Here is a 19,973-nt window from a genome sequence, read left to right on the forward strand (position 1 = left end):
AAACTCGGCCAATAAGAGGAAAAGATAGATTTTCGTAGAATGAAAGGCGTTTCCCACAGAGTGAAAGTTCGACTTTCGTTGACTGTTCGTCATCAATGAACTAAAATTCATAAATGATGTTCATGAATTCGTAAACAAGAGTTCAAATTCACCAAACATAAGACAAATTCCGACCAACGAAAGCTCAATGGTACCCCTTTAGTCCTAGTAGAACCCCAGAGGCCCACTCCACTGCTATTCGATGCCGTACTGCCTCCTTATAGAGCCAAACAGTATTGACCCTCCACCAGAGAGGCAACCTCCGCCACCACTCGGGGCACTTCCCCCAAAGAGACCCCCTCCCGAGCTCTGGACCCTCTTCCAAACACGATAGTTCAGCCCGTGGAAGCGCCAAACAACGCCATGCTGCGCGCGTAAGCATCCCCATTCCACTATAAACTCAACACCTCTAGACACTCCAGAAAGCAATCTATGTGAGGAAGTAGAAACGTTGTAGAGGCTGCAAGCGCAGTACCAATGATGCTAGTATACAGCTACGAATACGTATCGCCTAGTCCGAGTCCGAATCCGAATCTGGGAAGGGAATCGAGTTAATGCCAGTCTCCAAAGCTCCTCCACCACGCCAGGAGGACCGCTTCTTCTTAGCCATTTCCTTACGGAAGTCTACAAAGACAAACACCATCATTCGCCATAGCCCATCCAGGATGCTTCTACCTTTCCCACGAACCTTGATGAGATCCGCCGCAGCCTTGTCACCCCACGTGTCACCAGCGCCATGACCAAACCTATCTCACCTTCCAGACCAACTACTGCTACCTTCTACATTACCTCTTCTTCGCCTCATGCGTGTTGTCCTTTCGAGAGGTGGTGAGATGTCCGATGTACCTGCCAACTACACAGTCCAACTCCATATGCACCCAGCCCTTACTTGGACTCATCGATCCTCCTCCAATGATCGCCATGCTTTTTCCTATTCTCGGATGTAGCACCAGATTCCTCAGCACTACTCCCTTGCCACCAATCAGAATCTTCACCCCAACCCCATTGCTCCGAGCTCTCGGGGGTAGTAGCCGTCTCCTTCTCCTCCTCCAAGCTGGCTTGTACCGGTTCATCTGACAGACCAGCGCTGCAAGATAGTATACTCTCATCCACTACCCTTCTCCTCCTCTACAGGGACCTCCTCGGCCTTCTTCGATTCTGACAGCACCACAGTACACAGTTAAGAGCCACGAGATCCTCCTTACTCTTGAAAGGCTTCTTGGCTACCACAACCTCCTCCTCCTCCTCTTCCTCAACAGGTTGTGCCTTCTCTAAAGACAAGCGAACAAGGATTAACAGTCACCAATGAGCAAACAGGAACATTACTCTTGGAGTGCTTCTTCTTTTTCTCCTTTGGAGCTGCAGCTTCCTCCTCTTCCTCCCCTAAAGCCTTGCGATGCTCTAAGAACAGGCACATACCAGCATGCTCCTCCCCGCTATCTTATCGTTAATACTCTTGGTGTGCTTCTTCTTTTTGGGTGCCTCCTCTTCCTCAACAGCCTTCTCCTCCTTCTCTTCCTCGACATTCTTGAGATGCTCTGATCGAGGCGAAAATGAACCCAACGAAGCCGGGATGTCTACTCATAGTACTCTTAGAGTGTTTCTTCTTCTTAGGCATCTCCTCCTCCTCTACCTCAACGGCTTCCTCCTCCTTCTCCTCGACAACCTCATGCTCTAAAAACTCAATAAGTCCATCATCGCTCTCTGGCCACTACACTACTCTTAGAATGTTTCTTCTTTTTCTTCTTCTTCTCTGGTTCCGCCGAGTCCTCTACAGGGACTGCGAGAGCAAGACTCTCCCCCGGTCCACCTATACGCCCTACACTACCAACAGCAGCAGCCTCCTCGGCATCCTCTTGCTGGTGGCGATTCTCTGAAGAAAGAGCAGACGCAGCATCCCCCAGTGCCACATAGAGGCCATCACGAAGAGATTAATCCCGAATCGTTTCCCAAGCTACTCTTAGAATGCTTCTTTTTGCTCTTCTTCTCAATTGTGACCTCTGAGAAATAAATCGGGCATCACGATTACGCAAAATCCAATTCCTAATCACCTTCAACAGCCTCTACCTCTTCCTCAGGCTCATCCGTCTTCCTCTCTGAATAATAAAGCAACTGTAAAAACGATGGATGAGAACCCCGTACTACTTTTTGAATGTTTATTCTTCTTCTTTTTGGCAGGCTCCAAGGACTCGACGAGCTCCTCCTCCTCCTCACCTACACACAAGACACCTTTCACAACAGTCGAATTTTACCGCGAACCGGTCAGTGCGAGATGGACGACAGCACAGCAGTTAGGTGAATGTTATTACCCTCGATAGGCGCGGGTTCGATCTCTTCGGCCTTGCGCTCTGAAAGAGGTAGCAATAGTGTAGGGGAGGAGAGGCGCTTCTTCTCACTTTTGGAGTGTTTCTTCTTCTTCTTTTTCTTTAACTCAACATCCTCCTCCTCGACGACGACTGCGAGGGACGAGAAGCGAGCCATAGAAGATGGCGGATAAAAGTTGACTATTTTACGGTAATGCCAATCAGGAAGGGCCTCCTTGTAAGAGAAATTTGCGACAAGTGCAGTTGCGCATCATGTGGCAAGGGGGCAGCTGCATCGATCGGTAGCCGCGGACAGGCGGGAGGGTCTATCTCACTACTGGTTTACACCTATTCTGTTGTTAGTATGTAGCGCGAGGAGGTAGAAAAAATGGAGCCACCGGGGATCGAACCCGCGAGAAAAACGTGACTTGGAAGTTCCATACGTGCTGCTGCCGTAAGCGCTTCTTTGGACACATCAGCTTTCTTGTCCAAAGTTAAATGCTTGACAAGGTGTCCATTACTCAACCCATGGGCTATGTTTCGACAACTTGAAACGTAGTGGCGCTCGCCCGAAAATGTACAAATTGGACAAGAAATGTCGAAAGCAACACCATGGGTGATCTTTGGACAGGTTTTTTGGACAACAAATACGTGTCGACATGTCCAGAAGGACATCCAGCCTCTTTTGGACAACATCTTGTCCAAGTGATGTCCAAAGGTGGATTTGTCTGCATTTCCCTCGAAAACTTGTCCAAAGCTTGTCGTTGGCACTTTTGGACAGTTGATGATGAGTTGATAACGCTATCTTGCAATCTCGAAGCTTTCACACTTAGCGATATTAGCATAGATGACAAATGGCACCCAATTACGTTTGGATCAGTGATCCAGGATCACATTGATTGCAAAGGTTCAACAGTTTATCTTCAAACGCATATGTTGCATATGTCTTTCGGTCCCGTACCTTGCAATTATAAGCAAATTGTTTGATACAACACTACATATAAAGGCACGCACGTTTGGGCGAACATGTTTACTCATCACACACGCATGTAAATCAGATTTACTAGATCTCATTGAACATTTAGGAGTCATAACCTTTCGAGGCAACTGGGGACGGATTTAACGTGCGAATGTTTAACGGCTATACGTCATTCAATATTTCTCATTAGATTCAGTGGAATGATCGTTTGGAGAAGTCTGGCGGTTAGGGATAGTTTCTTCGTGGCACTTCTCCTGATTCGGAAGTCTCGAGACCTCTTCCGCCCTAGACCAATCACATCATGTACTGAACTCACTCGGATTATCCGAGTCGGATATCTGGTAGACTCGGGATTCTCGGGATTAACATGCGAGTTCATACACGTGATATAAGTATACAACACGAGCTCTTTAAGTCAGTCATTGGCTATGATCCATAGCTGAGCATAGTTGGTGAAGCGTGTACACACCGATTTTTTACACCGTCTGTCTCCGCGATATTTTGAGCGTTGAGGTTGGCATAGATTTCTGTGTTGAGTTTAGTGTGATATACACTTCCGGTGCGAAATGGCAGTCGACTATTGGTCCGCACCTGATTCTAGTAGAATAATTCCACGTTGCACTTGTATTGTGTTCGATAATAACATTGTTAGATCGTGAGTATTGAAACACAACATGATAAGGGCATTTAAAACGGTATATCTGATTATAGCCTGGTATATCTGGTTATTTTCCTACTGGGAACGGGAATGGGAGTTTGATAATCTCACGGATAATCTCACTAATCTCTCCATAAGTTAGCGAGTAATGTATAAACTCAACTCATAACGATCAGGAAAAGGATTGATTACGGCTGATGAAAATTGATAATACTGATGTAAACTGATTGCATTACAGACTTTGTTATTGGATAGGAGTTCTACCTCCAAATACCTCGAGTACAATAAATAACATAAAATACTTCGGAATGCTACGAATACTTACAGCTTCGCAACGAGTCGAAATAATAGACATGCCGTGTTAGAGCAGCTGATACGACAAATGACTATTGAAGTTTCGATCCTTCTATTTCAAAATACTTCACATAGAATGATCGTCCGCTATCATCACGGTTCTCACTTAGCTCTTCATCTCCTATCCCATACCGAGAGTCTACCACTAAACCATGCTTAGATCCGGCCGGAATATATAAACAAGTACTAGCCTCGAACAAGTGCACAGAATTTACAGCGAACTCTTTCGGAGCCATGGTCAACGAGTCGCTAGATACTGCGATCAAAGCAGTTGGTAGCGGTCTATCGCGCTCAATCCGAGCAGTAACAAATCGGATACCGGCAGCGGCAGCATCACTTCGATAGTCGTAGAATGCAACGCGTTCACCCCCATGAAGAATATGCAAATCGCGATCCAGTGCGAGCAAAAAATCAACGGCAGCACACTGTTCTCCAGTAGATCTCCAAAGTGAGGAAATAGCCGCAGCACCTGCAGCACTAGCAAGCTGGGCTTCATCTCCGACTACTCCAATACATCTTTGATACTTCTGAAATAAGCTTTGATGTGTATCAGTAAAAGATATATTTCCCACCAAAAGAAATTTAAGTGTTGGAACGACCACTTGATAAACATCAATAGGCCCCATAATAGCCTTGCGGGCTCTACATGACAGACAATACCAAGGATCGTCGCTAATGGCAGCGCCGTTTTGAACACCACTACATAAACAGTGATACCATTTTCGACACCCATCACATTGAATCATAGCCCCACGGACTGCATCTAGATCATCGCCAGGTAAAAGACAAATAGCACAATCAACTTCATCCACGCTCTCACATGGTAGGAAATGCCGGTACACTATCCTTACTGCAGTCTCAGCCATAATGCAAAAACAACACCGACTAAAAGATTCCCTCTCTCCCTCACTCGAAGCCGATTTCGGCTAGGCGGCCAGCCAATGCTTCGCACACATCAGCGGCTTTTGAGGTCTTCGATAGTCGGCGAGGGTGACCAGTCCATCTCCGCTGTTTTTTGGTTTTTTTGGTTTTTTTAACATCGCCATCTCATCTTATCAGCTGAGCTGATTCAGCTCTCGTGTCGCAAAAATAAGAAGATTAATAGCCTCATCGAAAGCTAATACTATTAAGGAGCTATCAGGGATTACATTGTCAGATAAATTTTAAACATTTATGGGCGAGCGCATTCGAGACAGATGTCCAAAGGTAATCGGTGCCACATTCCGACACATTGTAGTCCAGATTACTAAATGTTGTCCAAACATGTCCAATTGATCAAAAAGCTGTCCAAAGGTCGTTACAGGCGTAATTGGACAACTTCTTGATGAAAAAAAAATATTCGACAACTTCATGTCCAAACTACTCCCAAGGGTAGTTTTTGGACAAACTGTCCAAAACTTAGTCATGAGATTCGTTTTGACATCCCTTGCTGTCCAAAGGGCTTTCGACAACTTTATGTCCAAAGTTGATGTGTCCAAAGGTCACGCAATCGCTGCTGCTGCTGCGAGGCCACGGATTATAGCGTATAAACGACAGTCAGGCACAAGGAATCGTCTTCGTCGAGTGTATCTATTTTATTATATAGGCTACGGCCTAATGGCTGCTACCGTCACGAGGGTGCTCATACTGAGAGGCTTCCTGAGTCGAGTAAGACATTATCTCTCCGTCTGTCGTTGTTGGCTACTGCTGGCTGTATCCACTCATGCCTTGGACTTTTAATAGCGCCTTCTCTTTCGGGTGTCTGCCTCGACAAGGTATTAATACTACACGACGAGTATTAATATTATTGTTAGTTCTCTGTAGCGCTGATTCATAGCCTACACAGATTTTAGTAGGCGCACCTTTTCTGTGTCCTACCTGAAGAGTTGACAAGAAGGATCGACGTTAACAGCAAGGGGAAGCGCCAACAGAAGTAGCTCATGGTACCGTTGAATGGTTCATGCTAGTGAATTTGTCCTCTGGCTGTATGACGACCTGTTGTGTTCAGTCTCCACTGTAGAAACTCTACAGTTAATAGAATGTCTGTACGGTATATCTTCTCGTTAGCGCATAATAGTATTTTCACGACTGACTTGGGCATGCTTGTATGAAATTATGAGAAACAAGTGAACAATACAAATAATAACATAATTTTCAACATATGAGTGGACAATGCCAAAACCTGACCGTTCAGTAAAGCAGCCCATTCTGGAGTATATTCCTCTACTGTCTGCTATCTCCTCGATAGAAGTGGAGGGACACAATCAAGCGTGATTTGACGACATCATAACTTGTTATAGTGCGGGGGGCATTCGTATTCTGCAGCTGTTTAGTGCCGTTGATGTCATCGTCATCGCAAACGGCAGTGATGGGCCCTTCGAATGGTAGCGTTGGGATAGACTTTATATTTGGGTATAGTACTGTGCCCAAGATAAGGAAGAGGCAGAGCAAGGTGTGACACCACGCAGTGTCACCGTCACTTGTGACTCGCAGCATCAGGCCTGTCTTTTCTGGCTGGGGCCATCGAGGGATGAGCGGGGCCGGAGGCAGAGAGGAGGACGCAATGGCAGCTTACTTTCAGTGAAGCTCAATGATAGAATCATACAACTGGTAATACTACCTATGCGGGGGAGGGGTGTATGACGAGTCGGGTTACTGCGTTATTGGAAAATGTAAACTCCCATGTGATACAAGGAGTTGAATTTAGGGTATGAGTCATTCGATATTCAAGTTTGCCAACTGTTATGGTCAGTGTATGGTTTTCTGTATAACCCTTATGGTTTCTCCTTGTATGTAGATAGGCCCCCTATCAACGACAGTGGTTAGCCTACAGGCTGTGGTATCGGCTCCAGCCCCACTGGCTGTGGCCTGCATACCAATAATCATACCATTAACGATTGAAGTGGACCGCATGGGATTCCCATTGACGTGAGCCTCGCGAACGCCTTCACAGCTGAGATCTTGTCTTCACACAGGGATGCGGGTAAATCAGCAATGAAGGGCCTCTTGATCAGCAGCGTTCTACAAGGCTCCCTCGGTGAGCTTCTTACTCAGCAGCTGCCGGTGCTCATTTCTATCTTTCAGGTGTAGTGGAGTTCCTGATGGGTGATCTTGTCACAGGTTTCGTCAATACGTTGATGGCAGGCATCGGCATGTGAGTTCACAGTGCGGATATCAGTCTAAGTGTGGGACGTAGGTACTCTACCCAGCCACAGGGGGTATCTTGGCTGCCCAGCTATACCGTTATCTGTTTCATCAACGGCTCTATTCAAGTGAAGAACGGCTCGTAGACTCGGGCATTCAATACTTCACTGTTCAGTTCCTCGGCCTTATCGAACGGTTCGCGTATGGTCATGGGCCTATCTTTGCTGGCGCGGCGCCTCTCATCATGAACTATGTTCATTTGGCAGCGATACTGCACCCTGTCCTTAATATGGCCAGTGTATACTATGGCTGGACCCTACTTAAGGAGCTTAGAGACAGCTATATAGCCGGAGCGACTAATGTGAGGTGTCTCTTATATGGACTACATCCTGCCACTTCTAAGGTCAATAACGTGAGTCCGGATAGGCTAAGGGGTGACGTATCGAGGGTCGACCGCGGCAATATGGAAGGCAGTCTGTTTGGGAATCAAGCCACGAGTTTCCAAGCCTTCTCAGGAGAGGGTGAAGCCAATAGGTCTACTCGTTCATGATCAGCTATGACACATCTCTCAGGGTTCCGTCTTGGTGACAGCTCACCTGGAAGAGTCACCACTATGCCGGGCCAGAGTGTCATGAGAGATACGACGCTGGGCAGTGATCAGTAACGATATTCATTTTGGTTAAAACAACATGATTTGTTATTACAAGCATCTCCCTTGAGTTTCACGGATAGTGAGTGAAGCCCCTTAACTGGAGTAGAGTTGTGATGACCACACTAAAAGAGTAGACAACGGCATAATCGCGGTATGCAAAATGCACGCACGAGCCAGCGTTCCATAATATACACAGTGTGCGGTACGGTTCCTTTTCCAGGCTCAGTGCCTGTTTACTCTCCTTTTATACTCTCTCTTTACGACTTGTGTCACATGTTCGTGAAGTTTCAGGAAAGACGCTCACTCTGTCGAACCCATATGTAGAGTGTTTAATTGATAAGTCTTCTCTGCATCGCGCTGGACCACGATTCTATAGGGGGTTAGTATACTGTCCCGTATATGAAAGGGGAAAATGAGTCTGTTCTCAATCCTGATTTTAACCATGTAGCTGAAATATGCGGGGCTAGAAATGAACCTCGTTTTGTGAGACCAGCTTGACAAAACAATACGGTCTGACTCAGAGGTGGGGTTCTTTTCAGGTTGTTTCTTATGAATGGGGTCTCACTCAAGTAGGAGTGCCCTCCTCCCTTCAACATTGCTGTTATTCCTATGGGTCATCGTCGACCGAGTAATGGCTGCTTCTAGTAATAACTGGGATTTGGGTATTGATAGGGTGTTTTGTTATGACTCTCGTCGTAAAAAAACCATCACAAATTCTGTTAAATCCCCTGCTGAAATAACCCGTCTCCATGACATTTTGCGATGGGTCCCTCCCAGAAGGTTAATGATGAAGAAGCCCCGTCTGTTGTAGCTTCTCTGTTATTATAAGTCGGGTAGGGGAGTAATATTAGAATATATATTGGACACTTATAGTCGGAGCGATTTCTATATTTGGGGCGGCTATGCCACCCCAAAATATGTCTTAGCGCAATCATTTTCTCGGGTGGGGCAACTATGCTAGGTCAAAGGATGCATGTGTTGAGTCTATTTCTTCGGGTGGGGCAACTATGCCACGTCAAGACAGGCATGTGTTGAGTCCATTCCTCCGGTTGGGGCAACTATGCCACGTCAATAAATGCATGTGTTGAGTCCATTCCTTCGGTTGGGGCATCTATGCCACGTCAAGACATGCATGTGTTGAGTCCATTCCTTCGGTTGGGGCAACTATGCCACGCCAAGATATGCCTGGGTAGAATCAATCTCTCTAAACGGGGCAGCTATGCCATCCCAATATATGCCTTAAACTAGCCGGCGTACCCCGCCCGCCCGATCGCCCGCATGCCATCCCACGACGGATATTGTATAATACATCGAATTGGGAGTACAGAGATGGCCATTCATTATTATTATATAATTAATAAAACTATACGCGAAATAGTTTATGATATATAATATATGATTAATGATATATTATATTATTGACACGATATTGGTGTTATATTACTATTAATACATATAGGGGTTGCTCTCACGCAGAATTCCAATCATCGATAGCAGAGTTGGACGCCGTTATTCCTCGCAAGCGGCGTTACTTCGCGGTATTGTCATGAAATTCGCAGTCTTACGTCGTGGTCTTGTGGTATTATGAGGTGTCTCCACATGCGGCATTGCCGGCTTGCCTGGTCGAAACTGATTGTACTGAGGCATATTCTATAGTTCCATCCTTAAGTACCTCGGTCAGAGAAATTCATCCTGCCGAGGACAAAATAAGCCTTTAAGAGATGTAATGTACTAGATTGTGCTATGAGAGTAATCCACGATATTTAACCACCGCGTTGTGCCATACTAGATGCTAGTGGTAGGGCTCGGTGTAGATTAAGAGTCGTATATAATATAGTTGAACTTTGTTCTCGAAGCCTCTTGCTACGTAAGGAGAATTGCTCGTTGTGTAGGTCCTAGGCTGTCATATCCAGTACCACAACGAAGGCTTGGTGATCAACCGTCTGCGTCCAGTGTAACCACGGAGACTAAGCCGAGATGGGAGGAGACTGTGGTAGCTGAAAGAAACCATAAACAGCAGACCCTGGTTGAGGCCGCTCCTGAAAGCCCACCTGTTACCGTCAACGGCTCGATAAGGGAATCTACTGCTACCAATCAGCCTAGTCATATGGTATCGGGTGGTCCTTCTGGTCCAAGAGTAACGCCCTCTTCCCTTGGAGATGGGTCAACGTCCAAAATCGCCCAACCGTCAGCTGGTTTCAAGCATATAGTGTGTCCGACAGCCGAGGCATGTTCTATTTCACTGTCCGTGCCGGCTGGTATAGACTCCACCCTTATTGCCCATCCCACAGATGACACCAGACGTCGCGTCATGTAGGTTCTTGGCCAGAGGTAGTTTGCTCACTGCCATCATCGTCAGGTCGGGGTTTGGGCAAGAGGTTGATTTCGGTCTTTCCGGCATTGAAGCGCGGCGCCGTGCTCCTCCCCAGGTTGATACTCTCATGGCCGAATACGCTTATAGTCGCATCGTAGTGAAGGTAGTACAAGGGAACTTAGCAGTGATTGTGCGGAAGCATAGTTATTGAGCATCTCTGTCTAGGATCGCTGCGGACCGTCATCTCCCTAGTATGCAGTTACTTTTGTAAATATTCGATCTTCAGGTGTTCACTTATGCGCCCTACGCCCTCGGGGTGGGTTCTTATGATCTCATCTTATTCGGCAACAACAGTACCTTTGAGGAGTATGTAGGACAGTTGGTAGTGATGGATCTCAACTACTGCGTTACCGAAGGGGACCATGATACCCTATTTGACCATCTTGTCGCCTACAGTAACGATGTGGCTGCTAATGGTAATGTGTGGAATATTGAACACGGGCTGAGTGTTGAATTCGTGTTCCAACGTAGATCATGGTGGCTTCATCTATCCCACGACACAGCGCCCTGAATCTCCTCGCGGACCATCCGAGCGGACGTCATCACCAATGGTAACTACTACAGACCTTCCAACTTCAGGACCTCCAAATGGTATGGTGTGAGCTAGGAAAGGAAAACCATGAGTGATTGTTCTCAGGGGTTCAACAGCCTAACGATGGGACCACCGAGGGTGATGCTGATTCGAATGCCGAGTCGCCTGATTCTGGGATCGGGCCAGGAGATATAGCAGGAATAGTCTGTGGTGTCCTGCTGGCCGCCATATCGGGTTGCCTCATTACCTGGTTAATCTTCAAGCTATGTCGTGGTAAACAGAGGGAAGAGGAGAGAGACCTAGTCGGAGCTGCTGCTGCTGCTGATGGTGACAACTGTGTCGATTTGGAGTCCGTAGACCCTCTAGAGTCCCTAGACGTACCTGCTCCAACACCCCCCTCTGTGGTACTATACCCTAGCCCAGAACCATCTACTGTATGTTCATCTCCTCTTGCCCGGTCGGAGTACATCAGTGACGACCCCAATATAGACGTGGAGTTACGAAGGGCCGCTGGCCAGGTTCTAGCCGATGTGCGTTGTCCGTCCTTCGAGGAACGTTGAGTGTGTTGCCGGGTTGAGCCGCGCATTTCTTATAGTTCTCGCTCTGCTGCTGCTGTAGACGACACTCTGGCCCTACTGTTCGAGATCTGTTCGTGGTGGAAGGTCAGCATCGGAAGTCGTTGAATTGATAGTTATTTTTGCGGACTGAACTCTTACTTCCTATTTGCTTATGGATCTCTGATATCGTCTGGGCTCGACTGAACCCCCATCCTACTGCAGTTTTTGTATTGTTCTTCCTGTATGTAGTATATTTAGTAGTGTTCCCCTTGTTACCTCTCGAGCCAACGGACACTCTCAATGTTGCTTAGTCTCCTATAGACCTCTGTGGGTGATCTATCGTTCAGTCTTGGTAGGCTTGGTGAGGCTCTGGGTTAGAGTAACGGCACTTGAATATCCATTCTCCAATTCTTACTAATATCTCTTCGTGTTCGTGTAGTTCCTAAGTCATTGTGGAACCTTCTTTCCGTCCCCCTCATTGTCTTGTGTTATGTAGTGGGTAATATAAAACGACGTACTTGCTCTGGAGCATGTTTACCATCGCATACGTGCCAGTATCAGTATGGGTTGATATCAGTGTGATACTCAGCAACTTACTCCAAAAACAGGATGCGACAAGGATGTTTTCTTGCTAGTCTCCACGAACACATGATTTGCCAAATGCCATGATGACCATCGCGGGAGTCTCTGAGGATCCTGGATTCACCCACGTCATGTAGGACAACCCCGCGGACTATTTTCGGTTGACTGTGTGAGCCGTTTCTAGATCTCGTCAATAGACAATATATCGAGTCAGTGATGGTATTGAAGAAGGCTGGGCCGGTGCGAATTCCATTTTGACTCTCGAAAATGCCATGACCGGGGTTCGAACCGGAGACCTCTGCATGAAAGCTGTGTCTGTGTTCGATTGAGTTTCTAAGCTGTGTTTGATTACCTAGCTAGTGTTCCTCATGTCCTCGTAGTCCCTCGCTCGAGGATGCCTCATCATGTTAACGACCATTATGAATAGCTTCCTATACGTTTAAGTCTACGCTCTGTTGTTGGGTTGTCGCGCGCCACGAAATTATCGCTCGTAAGCTTTTCATTGAAAGCCTTTCATGGGGTAGCGTTCTCCTGAACAAGGCCCTGTCTCCTCCTCCTCCCTCGCGGAGCCTTAGTGTCGTGTCGGTAGGACCCTTCGACCCGTTAGCCGTAGAGGGGGTGAGTATTCAAGCGTTCGGTGCGGGCATTCTCGTTTGTGGGGGGAAGGGGTGACGTCACGTCTCGTCAACTGTCTCTCATTGTGCCCTCCTTTGTGAGGAGTGGACTCTCCCTCTGTCTTCAAGTCCAGTAGGCTCTATATTCGTGACCGAGAATAAGCTTGGTATCAGCTTATTGTTCGACTCCTCCTTGAGGTCCATAAAATTGTTGTATTAGTTTCCTTTTTTCCTCATCGTTCTGCTATAGGCAACTATCCTGTCTCAATAATGAACTTCCCAGCCGACAACCTTATGCAGGATTATCGAGACAAGCATTGGAACGATATCTGGATCAAGCCATTGATCTCTGATTCGTCCACTCATGGTTTCAAGGATCTCACTTATCAGGATGTTACCCCCACGTGGTTAACGAAGATACTTTACCCGACTGATTGGGATAACTGGTCACCCGAATACACCAAGTTTACAGTAGCAATGGCAACAACAATCTTTAGCTGCTGATGTTACTCGTTATTTTTTCAGACCCAAATTATGCGTGAGTACTGGTGGGTTTCTTGGGTGGTAGTCGTCTTGTACCTGATCGCCATTCCAGTTGGTCAACGTATTATGAAGAATCGTCAAGCGTTCAACTTGAAAAAGCCACTTGCCTTGTGGAACCTCTTCCTTGCCGTCTTCTCCTTTATTGGTGTCACTAGGACCGTTCCCTTGCTCTTGGCTGGTACCTGGCAGAATGGCCCTCTCTACTTCGTTTGCCGTAATGCTAGTGCTTCGTATGGCACTGGACCCGCTGGCTTGTGGATAAGCCTGTTCATGTACAGCAAATATGTTGAGCTTGTTGATACTGCCTTCTTGGTGTTGAGGAAGAGGAACGTTAACTTCCTTCATTGGTTCCATCATGCTACTGTATTGCTCTACTGTTGGCATGCAGGAGCCTATGAACAGCCTACCGGTATCTTCTTTGCTACTATGAACTATATGGTCCATTCTATTATGTACTTCTACTACTTCCTATCATCAGTTGGTCATAAGCCTAGGTGGGGCCTAACTGTTACCATTCTACAGATCTCACAAATGTTTGCTGGTAGGCAACGTGGTTCAACTTCAACTGTTCATATCTCCTCCCTTTTTCAGGCATGTTCGTGGTAGCCGTGCACTACTACTCTATCTCACATGTTACCAACTGTGACGGCGCCTATGAGGATCTAGTTGCCGCCTTCTTGATGTAAGTCATAGTAAGTGTCGTTGTTGATACTTACCTCTCTATTGCAGGTATACGGCTTATATGCTCCTCTTCGTACAGTTCTTCGTTGGACGTTATGTGGCACCTAAGAAGGATGCCGTGAATGCTTCGAAAAAGTCAAACTAGTTGAGGGGATGATACTCGGTGTTTTTTCATCGGATACCGTCCTTTTATTGCAAATACTTGTTTACTGTCACTACTACTGATAGATCAGCAGTGATGGTAGCGCCTATTGGTTGGGCCCAGTAGGTATGTGAATTATACGGTGGAGGAGGAGTTGTTGTTGTTGTTGGTATTCCGGGCAACTGGTGTGGTAGGAATAGGTTAGGTGGAAGTGTCGTTCTACCATGCCTTGATGATATTACCACGTTATTGTTGTTGTCGCTGTGGACTGCTGCTGATCAACTGTCGTGGTTACTTGCAGGACATATTACTACTGCTATAATGTTGTAACTATCGCTACTACTACCACTACTACTTCCACTACTAATACAAACTATATAACATACAATGCTTCTGTCTTGTCCAATCGAGGCATAGTTAGTAGCAATTCACAAGAGTGTTGGGTTTACAGTTGGTCCTTAGCCCTTGGGAGGGAGGAACTACTCCATTCGTCATCAGCTCAGTGCGCCCCTTCACTAACCTATCGATAATGATCGAACTGCCGTTTGATAACATCATGGACCGGTCCCCTGAGGTCTGGACTCAGATGTGGACTCGTGAAGAAGTCATCAATCAAAGTTCTTATGGTTTTACGGATCCGTTATATACTGAGGCTCTGCCCGAATGGACTATGCCATACATTGGTCCAGCGGCCTGGGAGGACTCCGAAACGGCCTTAGCTAAGATGGTAAGTAAATTTCCATTGGAGATATCATGCGTATAGTTTGATGTTTAGACGATGTTTATGCGCCATTATTGGTGGTTGTCTTATGTAGTGATCGGACTATATCTGATCGCGGTTCCTACGGGCCAACATGTTATGAAGAATCGCCAGGCATTCAAATTGAAGAAGCCGCTAGCGCTGTGGAACCTCTTCCTCGCTGTCTTCTCATTTACTGGTATGTTACGTACATTACCTCATCTTCTCAATGGAACTTTCACGAATGGTCCTCTCTACTTCGTCTGCCGTAACGTTGGTGCTTCGTATGGGCCTGGCCCCACGGGCATTTGGGTTGGCCTGTTTATTTTCAGCAAGTACATTGAGTTAACGGATACTGCCTTCTTGGTGTTGAGGAAGAGGAACGTTAACTTCCTTCATTGGTTCCATCATGCTACTGTATTACTCTACTGTTGGCATGCAGGAGCCTATGAACAGCCTACCGGTATCTTCTTTGCTACTATGAACTATATGGTCCATTCTATTATGTACTTCTACTACTTCCTATCATCAGTTGGTCATAAGCCTAGGTGGGGACTAACTGTTACCATTCTACAGATAGCTCAGATGCTCATCGGTGAGTACCCCTGGAGACCCCGAATAGAAATATGCCGATTTCAGGTATGTTCGTGGTGGCCATTCACTACTACGCCTTGAGGACAGTTCCTCGTTGTGATGGTGCTACTCAGGACCTCTCTGCGGCATTTCTCATGTACTGCTGTCAATCTCCTTATGATCGATTCTCATCCATTCAGGTATACGGCCTACCTTATTCTTTTCGCGCAGTTCTTCGTGGGTCGTTATGTATCAGGAGGAAGCAAGAAGGCCAAGAAGGAGTAGTCAGGACAGTTCATTCCTTCGTCAGTCAGTGGCATTCCAGCGATACTATTATATACTCTATATGACTCTGCCTTATTATGCTCGTCCTCCCCTCTCACTCCAAACAGCACCCCAAGTGACCGCCGTCCATTGGAATGATATAAATCACTATAGCTAGGCATAGCGAGTTGTAGTAAGCCATTCGTATTTAATACACACCTAGAGCGGTGCTCATGGGAAAGAGTCTCTCCTAAATCTTCCTCCAGTTATTATCATTCCCCATCGCATCCTCTCACCATGTCGAGTTACGTGGTCAATTCAGATAAGGGGAATATACAGGGCGGGTATGAGAGTGTCATCGATAAAGGCATCTGTGATAGTCTCTGATATATCGATAATACTTTGTCGCATTCACGGTGTGAAGATGCATATGTGCAGCTGTTGTTCGCTAAGTCGAGCTGGATGGTCGTAAGTCGAGTAGCATCCGTAGTGCAGGATCCGGTATAGAGATCTAATGGGGATAGGGCTAAAACTCATGTGGTGTATATGATCCTCTTAGTGGACGATAGTGTTGGTCAAGACATTACGGTTTGGTGATCATTATAAATGCTCACTTTGTCGCTAGTTAGAGCGGGCCTGTCCGAACAGACCTATGCTGTTTGGTAGTGATAGTAGTATAGTAAGAGGTAATGATAGTAGTAAGATGATAAGATAAGAGGTAGAAATATAGATAAGATAGTAGTAAGAGGCACCCCGAAAAGGTATGTTGAAGCTACTGGACCGAGCCGCGTAGGATTGCTTCTATAAGCACTTTTGTGAAGTAGCGCGATAGGTTACTCGAGAGTGCCGATCTTGGAAGATGCTGTTATCGCCTGGTGGGTCTACTGCTTGCAATTTTCCTGCTAGCATGATTGAGCGAGTATTCCCCAACATTAAAACCAGACTAGACCCCATCACAGCTGAACTGTTGTTTCAAACGCTGCAGACATCTACTCCACATAGACACAACATCAACCTAGTAGTGCTATAAACATCGTCAACAGCCCTCTGAACATTAGTTTGGACATGTGATGCTGGCAAGTCAGCGACTTCTGCTTCCTCCATCTGCAACTGCGCACACCAACGGCCATGGCAAGGCTCCGTGGATGTCGATTGAAGCCGCTGTTGAATCTCATCCGATTCACGTCGTCAAAGTCCTCGACTGTCAAGCTCTACCTCAATCTCGAAACACCTGTTGAATTTCAATGCATCAAGAGGGTCAACTATCGTCTCTGGCAATGTCACTTTACAAGTCACCTTACGTTGAAGTCTCAACAAAACCGGGAGACAAATATAAACAAAAAAACAAATATACTCGAGAGAGAAATTTCAATTCCGTGACTATTCGTGGTAAAGATGTGTGCCGGGGGGATGTACATGAGAAGGTGACTTTCAACTCAATACGACTGATGTTGAATAAACTGTACCGAGTAATCGTTCACTGAATGTTACGCGAGGAATGGTATCAAAAGGCGACCATTATGACTTCAACAACAGAGAAACGTCATACTAGCGTCATACGAGGACCTCCGAGGCGGAATCCTCAATCACGAAGGTATCGTCAATATCAGTGTAGTCACTGCCAAACCGAGCTGAAGGTGAACACCATGTACACACTCAAGAGCATATACTTCCCTACTTGATCGAGTCCTTCCATAGAGCTGTGGAGCCGTAGTAGCCGCCTTGTTCCTCGCGTCATCCTCGTCGTCCTCCGTTACTAACATTACAACAGTGGCTGCCGCAAGGCTATTCCGTATCGACCTACCCCCCTGGGTCCCGGCTTCTAAGGCCTCAAGATCAGGATGCTCCGGTATTGCTCCCATCTCAATCGACATCCTTCGGTCCCCCACTGGCGATACTCTCGGCGTCCTATATCGAAACTAGCCCCCACGTACCAACACGATTGAGTACTTCTTTGCCGACACCATAGCAAAGTCCTGCTTCTGCTCATACCACCGTAGGAAGCCCAGTCGCCTCATGATACGGGGCGTTCGAATGTACCTACGATTGCTAAAGTGAGCAGCAAACTCTCAGTGCTAATCCTTACATGTGGTACAGCCCCCACTGTTTGGTCACTATAATGATGGCCACTAAAACATCTACAGTGTAGTGAAAACGCGTCGCTACGATGACAAAATACCTACAAAACAAGAGGGGCGCAGATCCATGCCGACCCCCTGGGGCCCAGACCTACCCCAGGATAGCAGCAGCCCACCAGAGTACCGGCAGGAGCCGGCGGAATACAAAATGCAACAGGGAGCCTCCCCGATGGCGCCCACCTATCTGGCCATGGTTACCACCCTCTAGAGCTGTATACCCTCGGGCAGCTGTTCACACAACATCAGTAAACGACTAACATTGAATAGACGTACTTGCATCTACTGCTAGGAAACCATAGCCGTACTCAGTCCATATAAGGGCCATCAGAGTGAAGTTAGCTGCGTGTCCTGTAATGGTAAAAATCGAATGACACAATGCTCCTACTGGTACTACCCGAGAAAAGGATGTCCCCACACGTGAAGCGGATGCCCAGCACAATCTTGACAGCCTCTAGCAGGACCTAAAGGGCATGGGGTCCATAGTGGGCGAGGAACCAAGCGGCTTACATTCTCGTCCGGACTCGAAACGTTAACACATAGTTGGTAAGGTGGTGGGAGCAATGTTACAATAATAGTTGCACTCCGTAACAGAAATACTGAGCCCTGGATCGCCAGGAAACGGAGTATCTACCAACGACGACACACGGGCTCGAGGGGCGTAAGATAGAGACTCCCCTTACCACTTTCCGTCGCTTCGGGTGGAGTAATAAGACCTGAATAGTGACCATTACTGCATTCGTATGTTATTGAGATTCTTGCGGGGCATTCCAAGTATGAATAGTGGTATTTCACAGGTACAAGTATAAATGGAGAATGAAAAATTATACTACTTTTTACACGATCATTGACTGCCTGTCGGACCCGTCAAGATTGTGGCACAGAGTGAGCTCAGCCCCTCCGTGAGCCTCGATATAATAGTGATAATGAGTAATAGTCGTATATAGTCATAGTTATATATAGTGATAAATACTTAGTAAAATAAATAGTAATATATTTAGTGATACAAGAGTAATATATTTAGTGATATAAGAGTAATAAATTCAGTGATATAAGAGTAATATAAGAGTGATATAAGAGTAATATATTTAGTGATATATAGTTATTTAGTTATAAAAGATAATGATTGGAGATGTGAACCGTGAAAGGTAGCTATTCAGAAGTACTGTCATTATCAGTACTGCTGTCACGTTAATGAATATCCTTTATACGAATGATATCCCCTTGTCTGTCCCCATTACCGGAACCATAGTTCCCACCACAATGGCGATATTCCAGAAGTCGGCAAGGTGTGGTATCTCAATATGCGGGAGGAAATAAAATCCCAGGTCCGGTAGAAGCTCAGGGACTCGGCCGTGGTAGTGCTCGTTTTGGAATTTATCGACGTATATCTAACCGTCACTGATGCCTCTCAGGAGAACACGTGAATATCCCCTACCTGGGAAATGCAGTTTACGTACGCACAAGCTGCCATCCAAAGGCACCCCGCGACCAACTGCCAACCTAGAGGAGAGAGATTCAATGATGAGTGATAGTGAATAGTAGTACATGCTAGTTGTTTCATAGGTAGAAATATGAAGTCGAATAGAGCACTGTGTGTAGGTTGCTGCTGCAGGTGCTGCCGGCCACTGAGGTGCTGAGTACCATCCCTCATAGTAAGGGGCCGCCGACTTGAAACGCTCAACTGTTTAACACAGGTTCAACGAAAGAGCGACGGCAACGAGGAGAGGCTCGCCTGTGGTGAAGATATAAATCATATGCATATAACCAGTAGTAGTCGATTTGAAACTTTGTGTTATGATGAGTACCATTCGTTAATGTACTCAAAGGCAATGCTGCCGGCTCCAACTAACGATGAAAGTTCGGTTTCATGCACGGGTTCACGCTTAACCAGTGTGGGAAAGTGCGCACATGGTCAACTACATGTGTTGGTGACAACGACGAAATTCTTGTTTATTTCTTTACACTTCTACCCAAAGTCGTATGTGAACTTCTACATTACGTGAGGAGACTCTTGAGCTCAGCCGAGGCGAACACATATTCCATCAAACAGATGGTGACGATGATGCACATTGGCGTTGCGGAAATCCAAGAACTTTCAGGATTTCAAGTAGGCGTTTATAAGCGTG

General features: G+C 46.4%; 6 protein-coding genes across 6 annotated transcripts; 4 read left to right on the forward strand and 2 right to left on the reverse strand.

Annotated features, from left to right (window-relative positions):
* Positions 1-455: 455 nt before the first annotated feature.
* Positions 456-2,523, reverse strand: Pmar_PMAR014560 (hypothetical protein). Its single transcript, XM_002771482.1, has 16 exons — positions 2,436-2,523; positions 2,349-2,387; positions 2,185-2,253; positions 2,091-2,135; positions 1,998-2,039; positions 1,868-1,912; positions 1,760-1,819; positions 1,630-1,713; positions 1,494-1,577; positions 1,366-1,440; positions 1,245-1,310; positions 1,156-1,197; positions 929-1,112; positions 829-885; positions 715-785; positions 456-663 (listed from the first exon to the last, which is right to left on the reverse strand). The coding sequence occupies exons 1-16, from the start codon at positions 2,518-2,520 to the stop codon at positions 551-553; spliced, it is 1,161 nt and encodes a 386-aa protein (XP_002771528.1). The 5' UTR covers positions 2,521-2,523; the 3' UTR covers positions 456-550.
* Positions 2,524-6,743: 4,220 nt separating this feature from the next.
* Pmar_PMAR014561 (hypothetical protein) lies at positions 6,744-6,922 on the forward strand (the record flags this gene model as incomplete). The annotated part of the gene is made up of 1 exon (XM_002771483.1): positions 6,744-6,922. A coding segment is annotated over one exon (179 nt), but the record flags the coding sequence as incomplete, so codon positions are not given.
* Positions 6,923-7,306: 384 nt separating this feature from the next.
* On the forward strand, positions 7,307-11,574 carry Pmar_PMAR014562 (hypothetical protein; the record flags this gene model as incomplete). Its single annotated transcript, XM_002771484.1, has 9 exons — positions 7,307-7,349; positions 7,397-7,466; positions 7,509-7,584; positions 7,632-7,977; positions 8,029-8,116; positions 10,008-10,421; positions 10,468-10,585; positions 10,709-10,898; positions 11,120-11,574. 9 exons carry the CDS (start codon positions 7,307-7,309, stop codon positions 11,572-11,574), a joined length of 1,800 nt encoding a protein of 599 aa, XP_002771530.1.
* A 1,424-nt stretch (positions 11,575-12,998) lies between these two features.
* Positions 12,999-14,556, forward strand: Pmar_PMAR014563 (fatty-acyl elongase, putative). Its single transcript, XM_002771485.1, has 4 exons — positions 12,999-13,238; positions 13,293-13,851; positions 13,902-13,992; positions 14,040-14,556. The coding sequence occupies exons 1-4, from the start codon at positions 13,038-13,040 to the stop codon at positions 14,134-14,136; spliced, it is 948 nt and encodes a 315-aa protein (XP_002771531.1). The 5' UTR covers positions 12,999-13,037; the 3' UTR covers positions 14,137-14,556.
* Positions 14,557-14,662: 106 nt separating this feature from the next.
* On the forward strand, positions 14,663-15,962 carry Pmar_PMAR014564 (fatty-acyl elongase, putative; the record flags this gene model as incomplete). The annotated part of the gene is made up of 4 exons (XM_002771486.1): positions 14,663-14,860; positions 14,909-15,467; positions 15,512-15,602; positions 15,646-15,962. The coding sequence occupies 4 exons, from the start codon at positions 14,663-14,665 to the stop codon at positions 15,728-15,730; spliced, it is 933 nt and encodes a 310-aa protein (XP_002771532.1). The 3' UTR covers positions 15,731-15,962.
* Positions 15,963-17,163: 1,201 nt separating this feature from the next.
* Positions 17,164-19,498, reverse strand: Pmar_PMAR014565 (sphingomyelin synthetase, putative; the record flags this gene model as incomplete). Its single annotated transcript, XM_002771487.1, has 13 exons — positions 17,164-17,340; positions 17,388-17,465; positions 17,514-17,617; positions 17,660-17,749; positions 17,796-17,888; positions 17,943-18,075; positions 18,121-18,195; positions 18,242-18,308; positions 18,355-18,474; positions 18,528-18,560; positions 19,086-19,235; positions 19,283-19,347; positions 19,393-19,498. The coding sequence occupies 13 exons, from the start codon at positions 19,496-19,498 to the stop codon at positions 17,264-17,266; spliced, it is 1,191 nt and encodes a 396-aa protein (XP_002771533.1). The 3' UTR covers positions 17,164-17,263.
* Positions 19,499-19,973: the final 475 nt, after the last annotated feature.

The sequence above is a fragment of the Perkinsus marinus genome (genome assembly GCF_000006405.1).
Source record: "Perkinsus marinus ATCC 50983 genomic scaffold scf_1104296962766, whole genome shotgun sequence".
NCBI lineage: Eukaryota > Perkinsozoa > Perkinsida > Perkinsidae > Perkinsus > Perkinsus marinus.

What these genes read in the sequence shown, in the direction of transcription:
- Pmar_PMAR014560 (XM_002771482.1), bottom strand. Translation starts at nt 2,520, where the DNA reads ATGGCTCGCTTCTCGTCCCTCGCAGTCGTCGTCGAGGAGGAGGATGTT. An exon ending in AAAGAAGAAGCACTCCAAGA is followed by an intron (nt 1,311 to 1,365) that starts GTAATGTTCCTG and finishes GCTTGTCTTTAG; the next exon opens with AGAAGGCACAACCTGTTGAG. An exon ending in CATCAAGGTTCGTGGGAAAG is followed by an intron (nt 664 to 714) that starts GTAGAAGCATCC and finishes TTGTCTTTGTAG; the next exon opens with ACTTCCGTAAGGAAATGGCT.
- Pmar_PMAR014563 (XM_002771485.1), top strand. Translation starts at nt 13,038, where the DNA reads ATGAACTTCCCAGCCGACAACCTTATGCAGGATTATCGAGACAAGCAT. An exon ending in GATCTCACAAATGTTTGCTG is followed by an intron (nt 13,852 to 13,901) that starts GTAGGCAACGTG and finishes TCCCTTTTTCAG; the next exon opens with GCATGTTCGTGGTAGCCGTG. An exon ending in CTAGTTGCCGCCTTCTTGAT is followed by an intron (nt 13,993 to 14,039) that starts GTAAGTCATAGT and finishes TCTCTATTGCAG; the next exon opens with GTATACGGCTTATATGCTCC.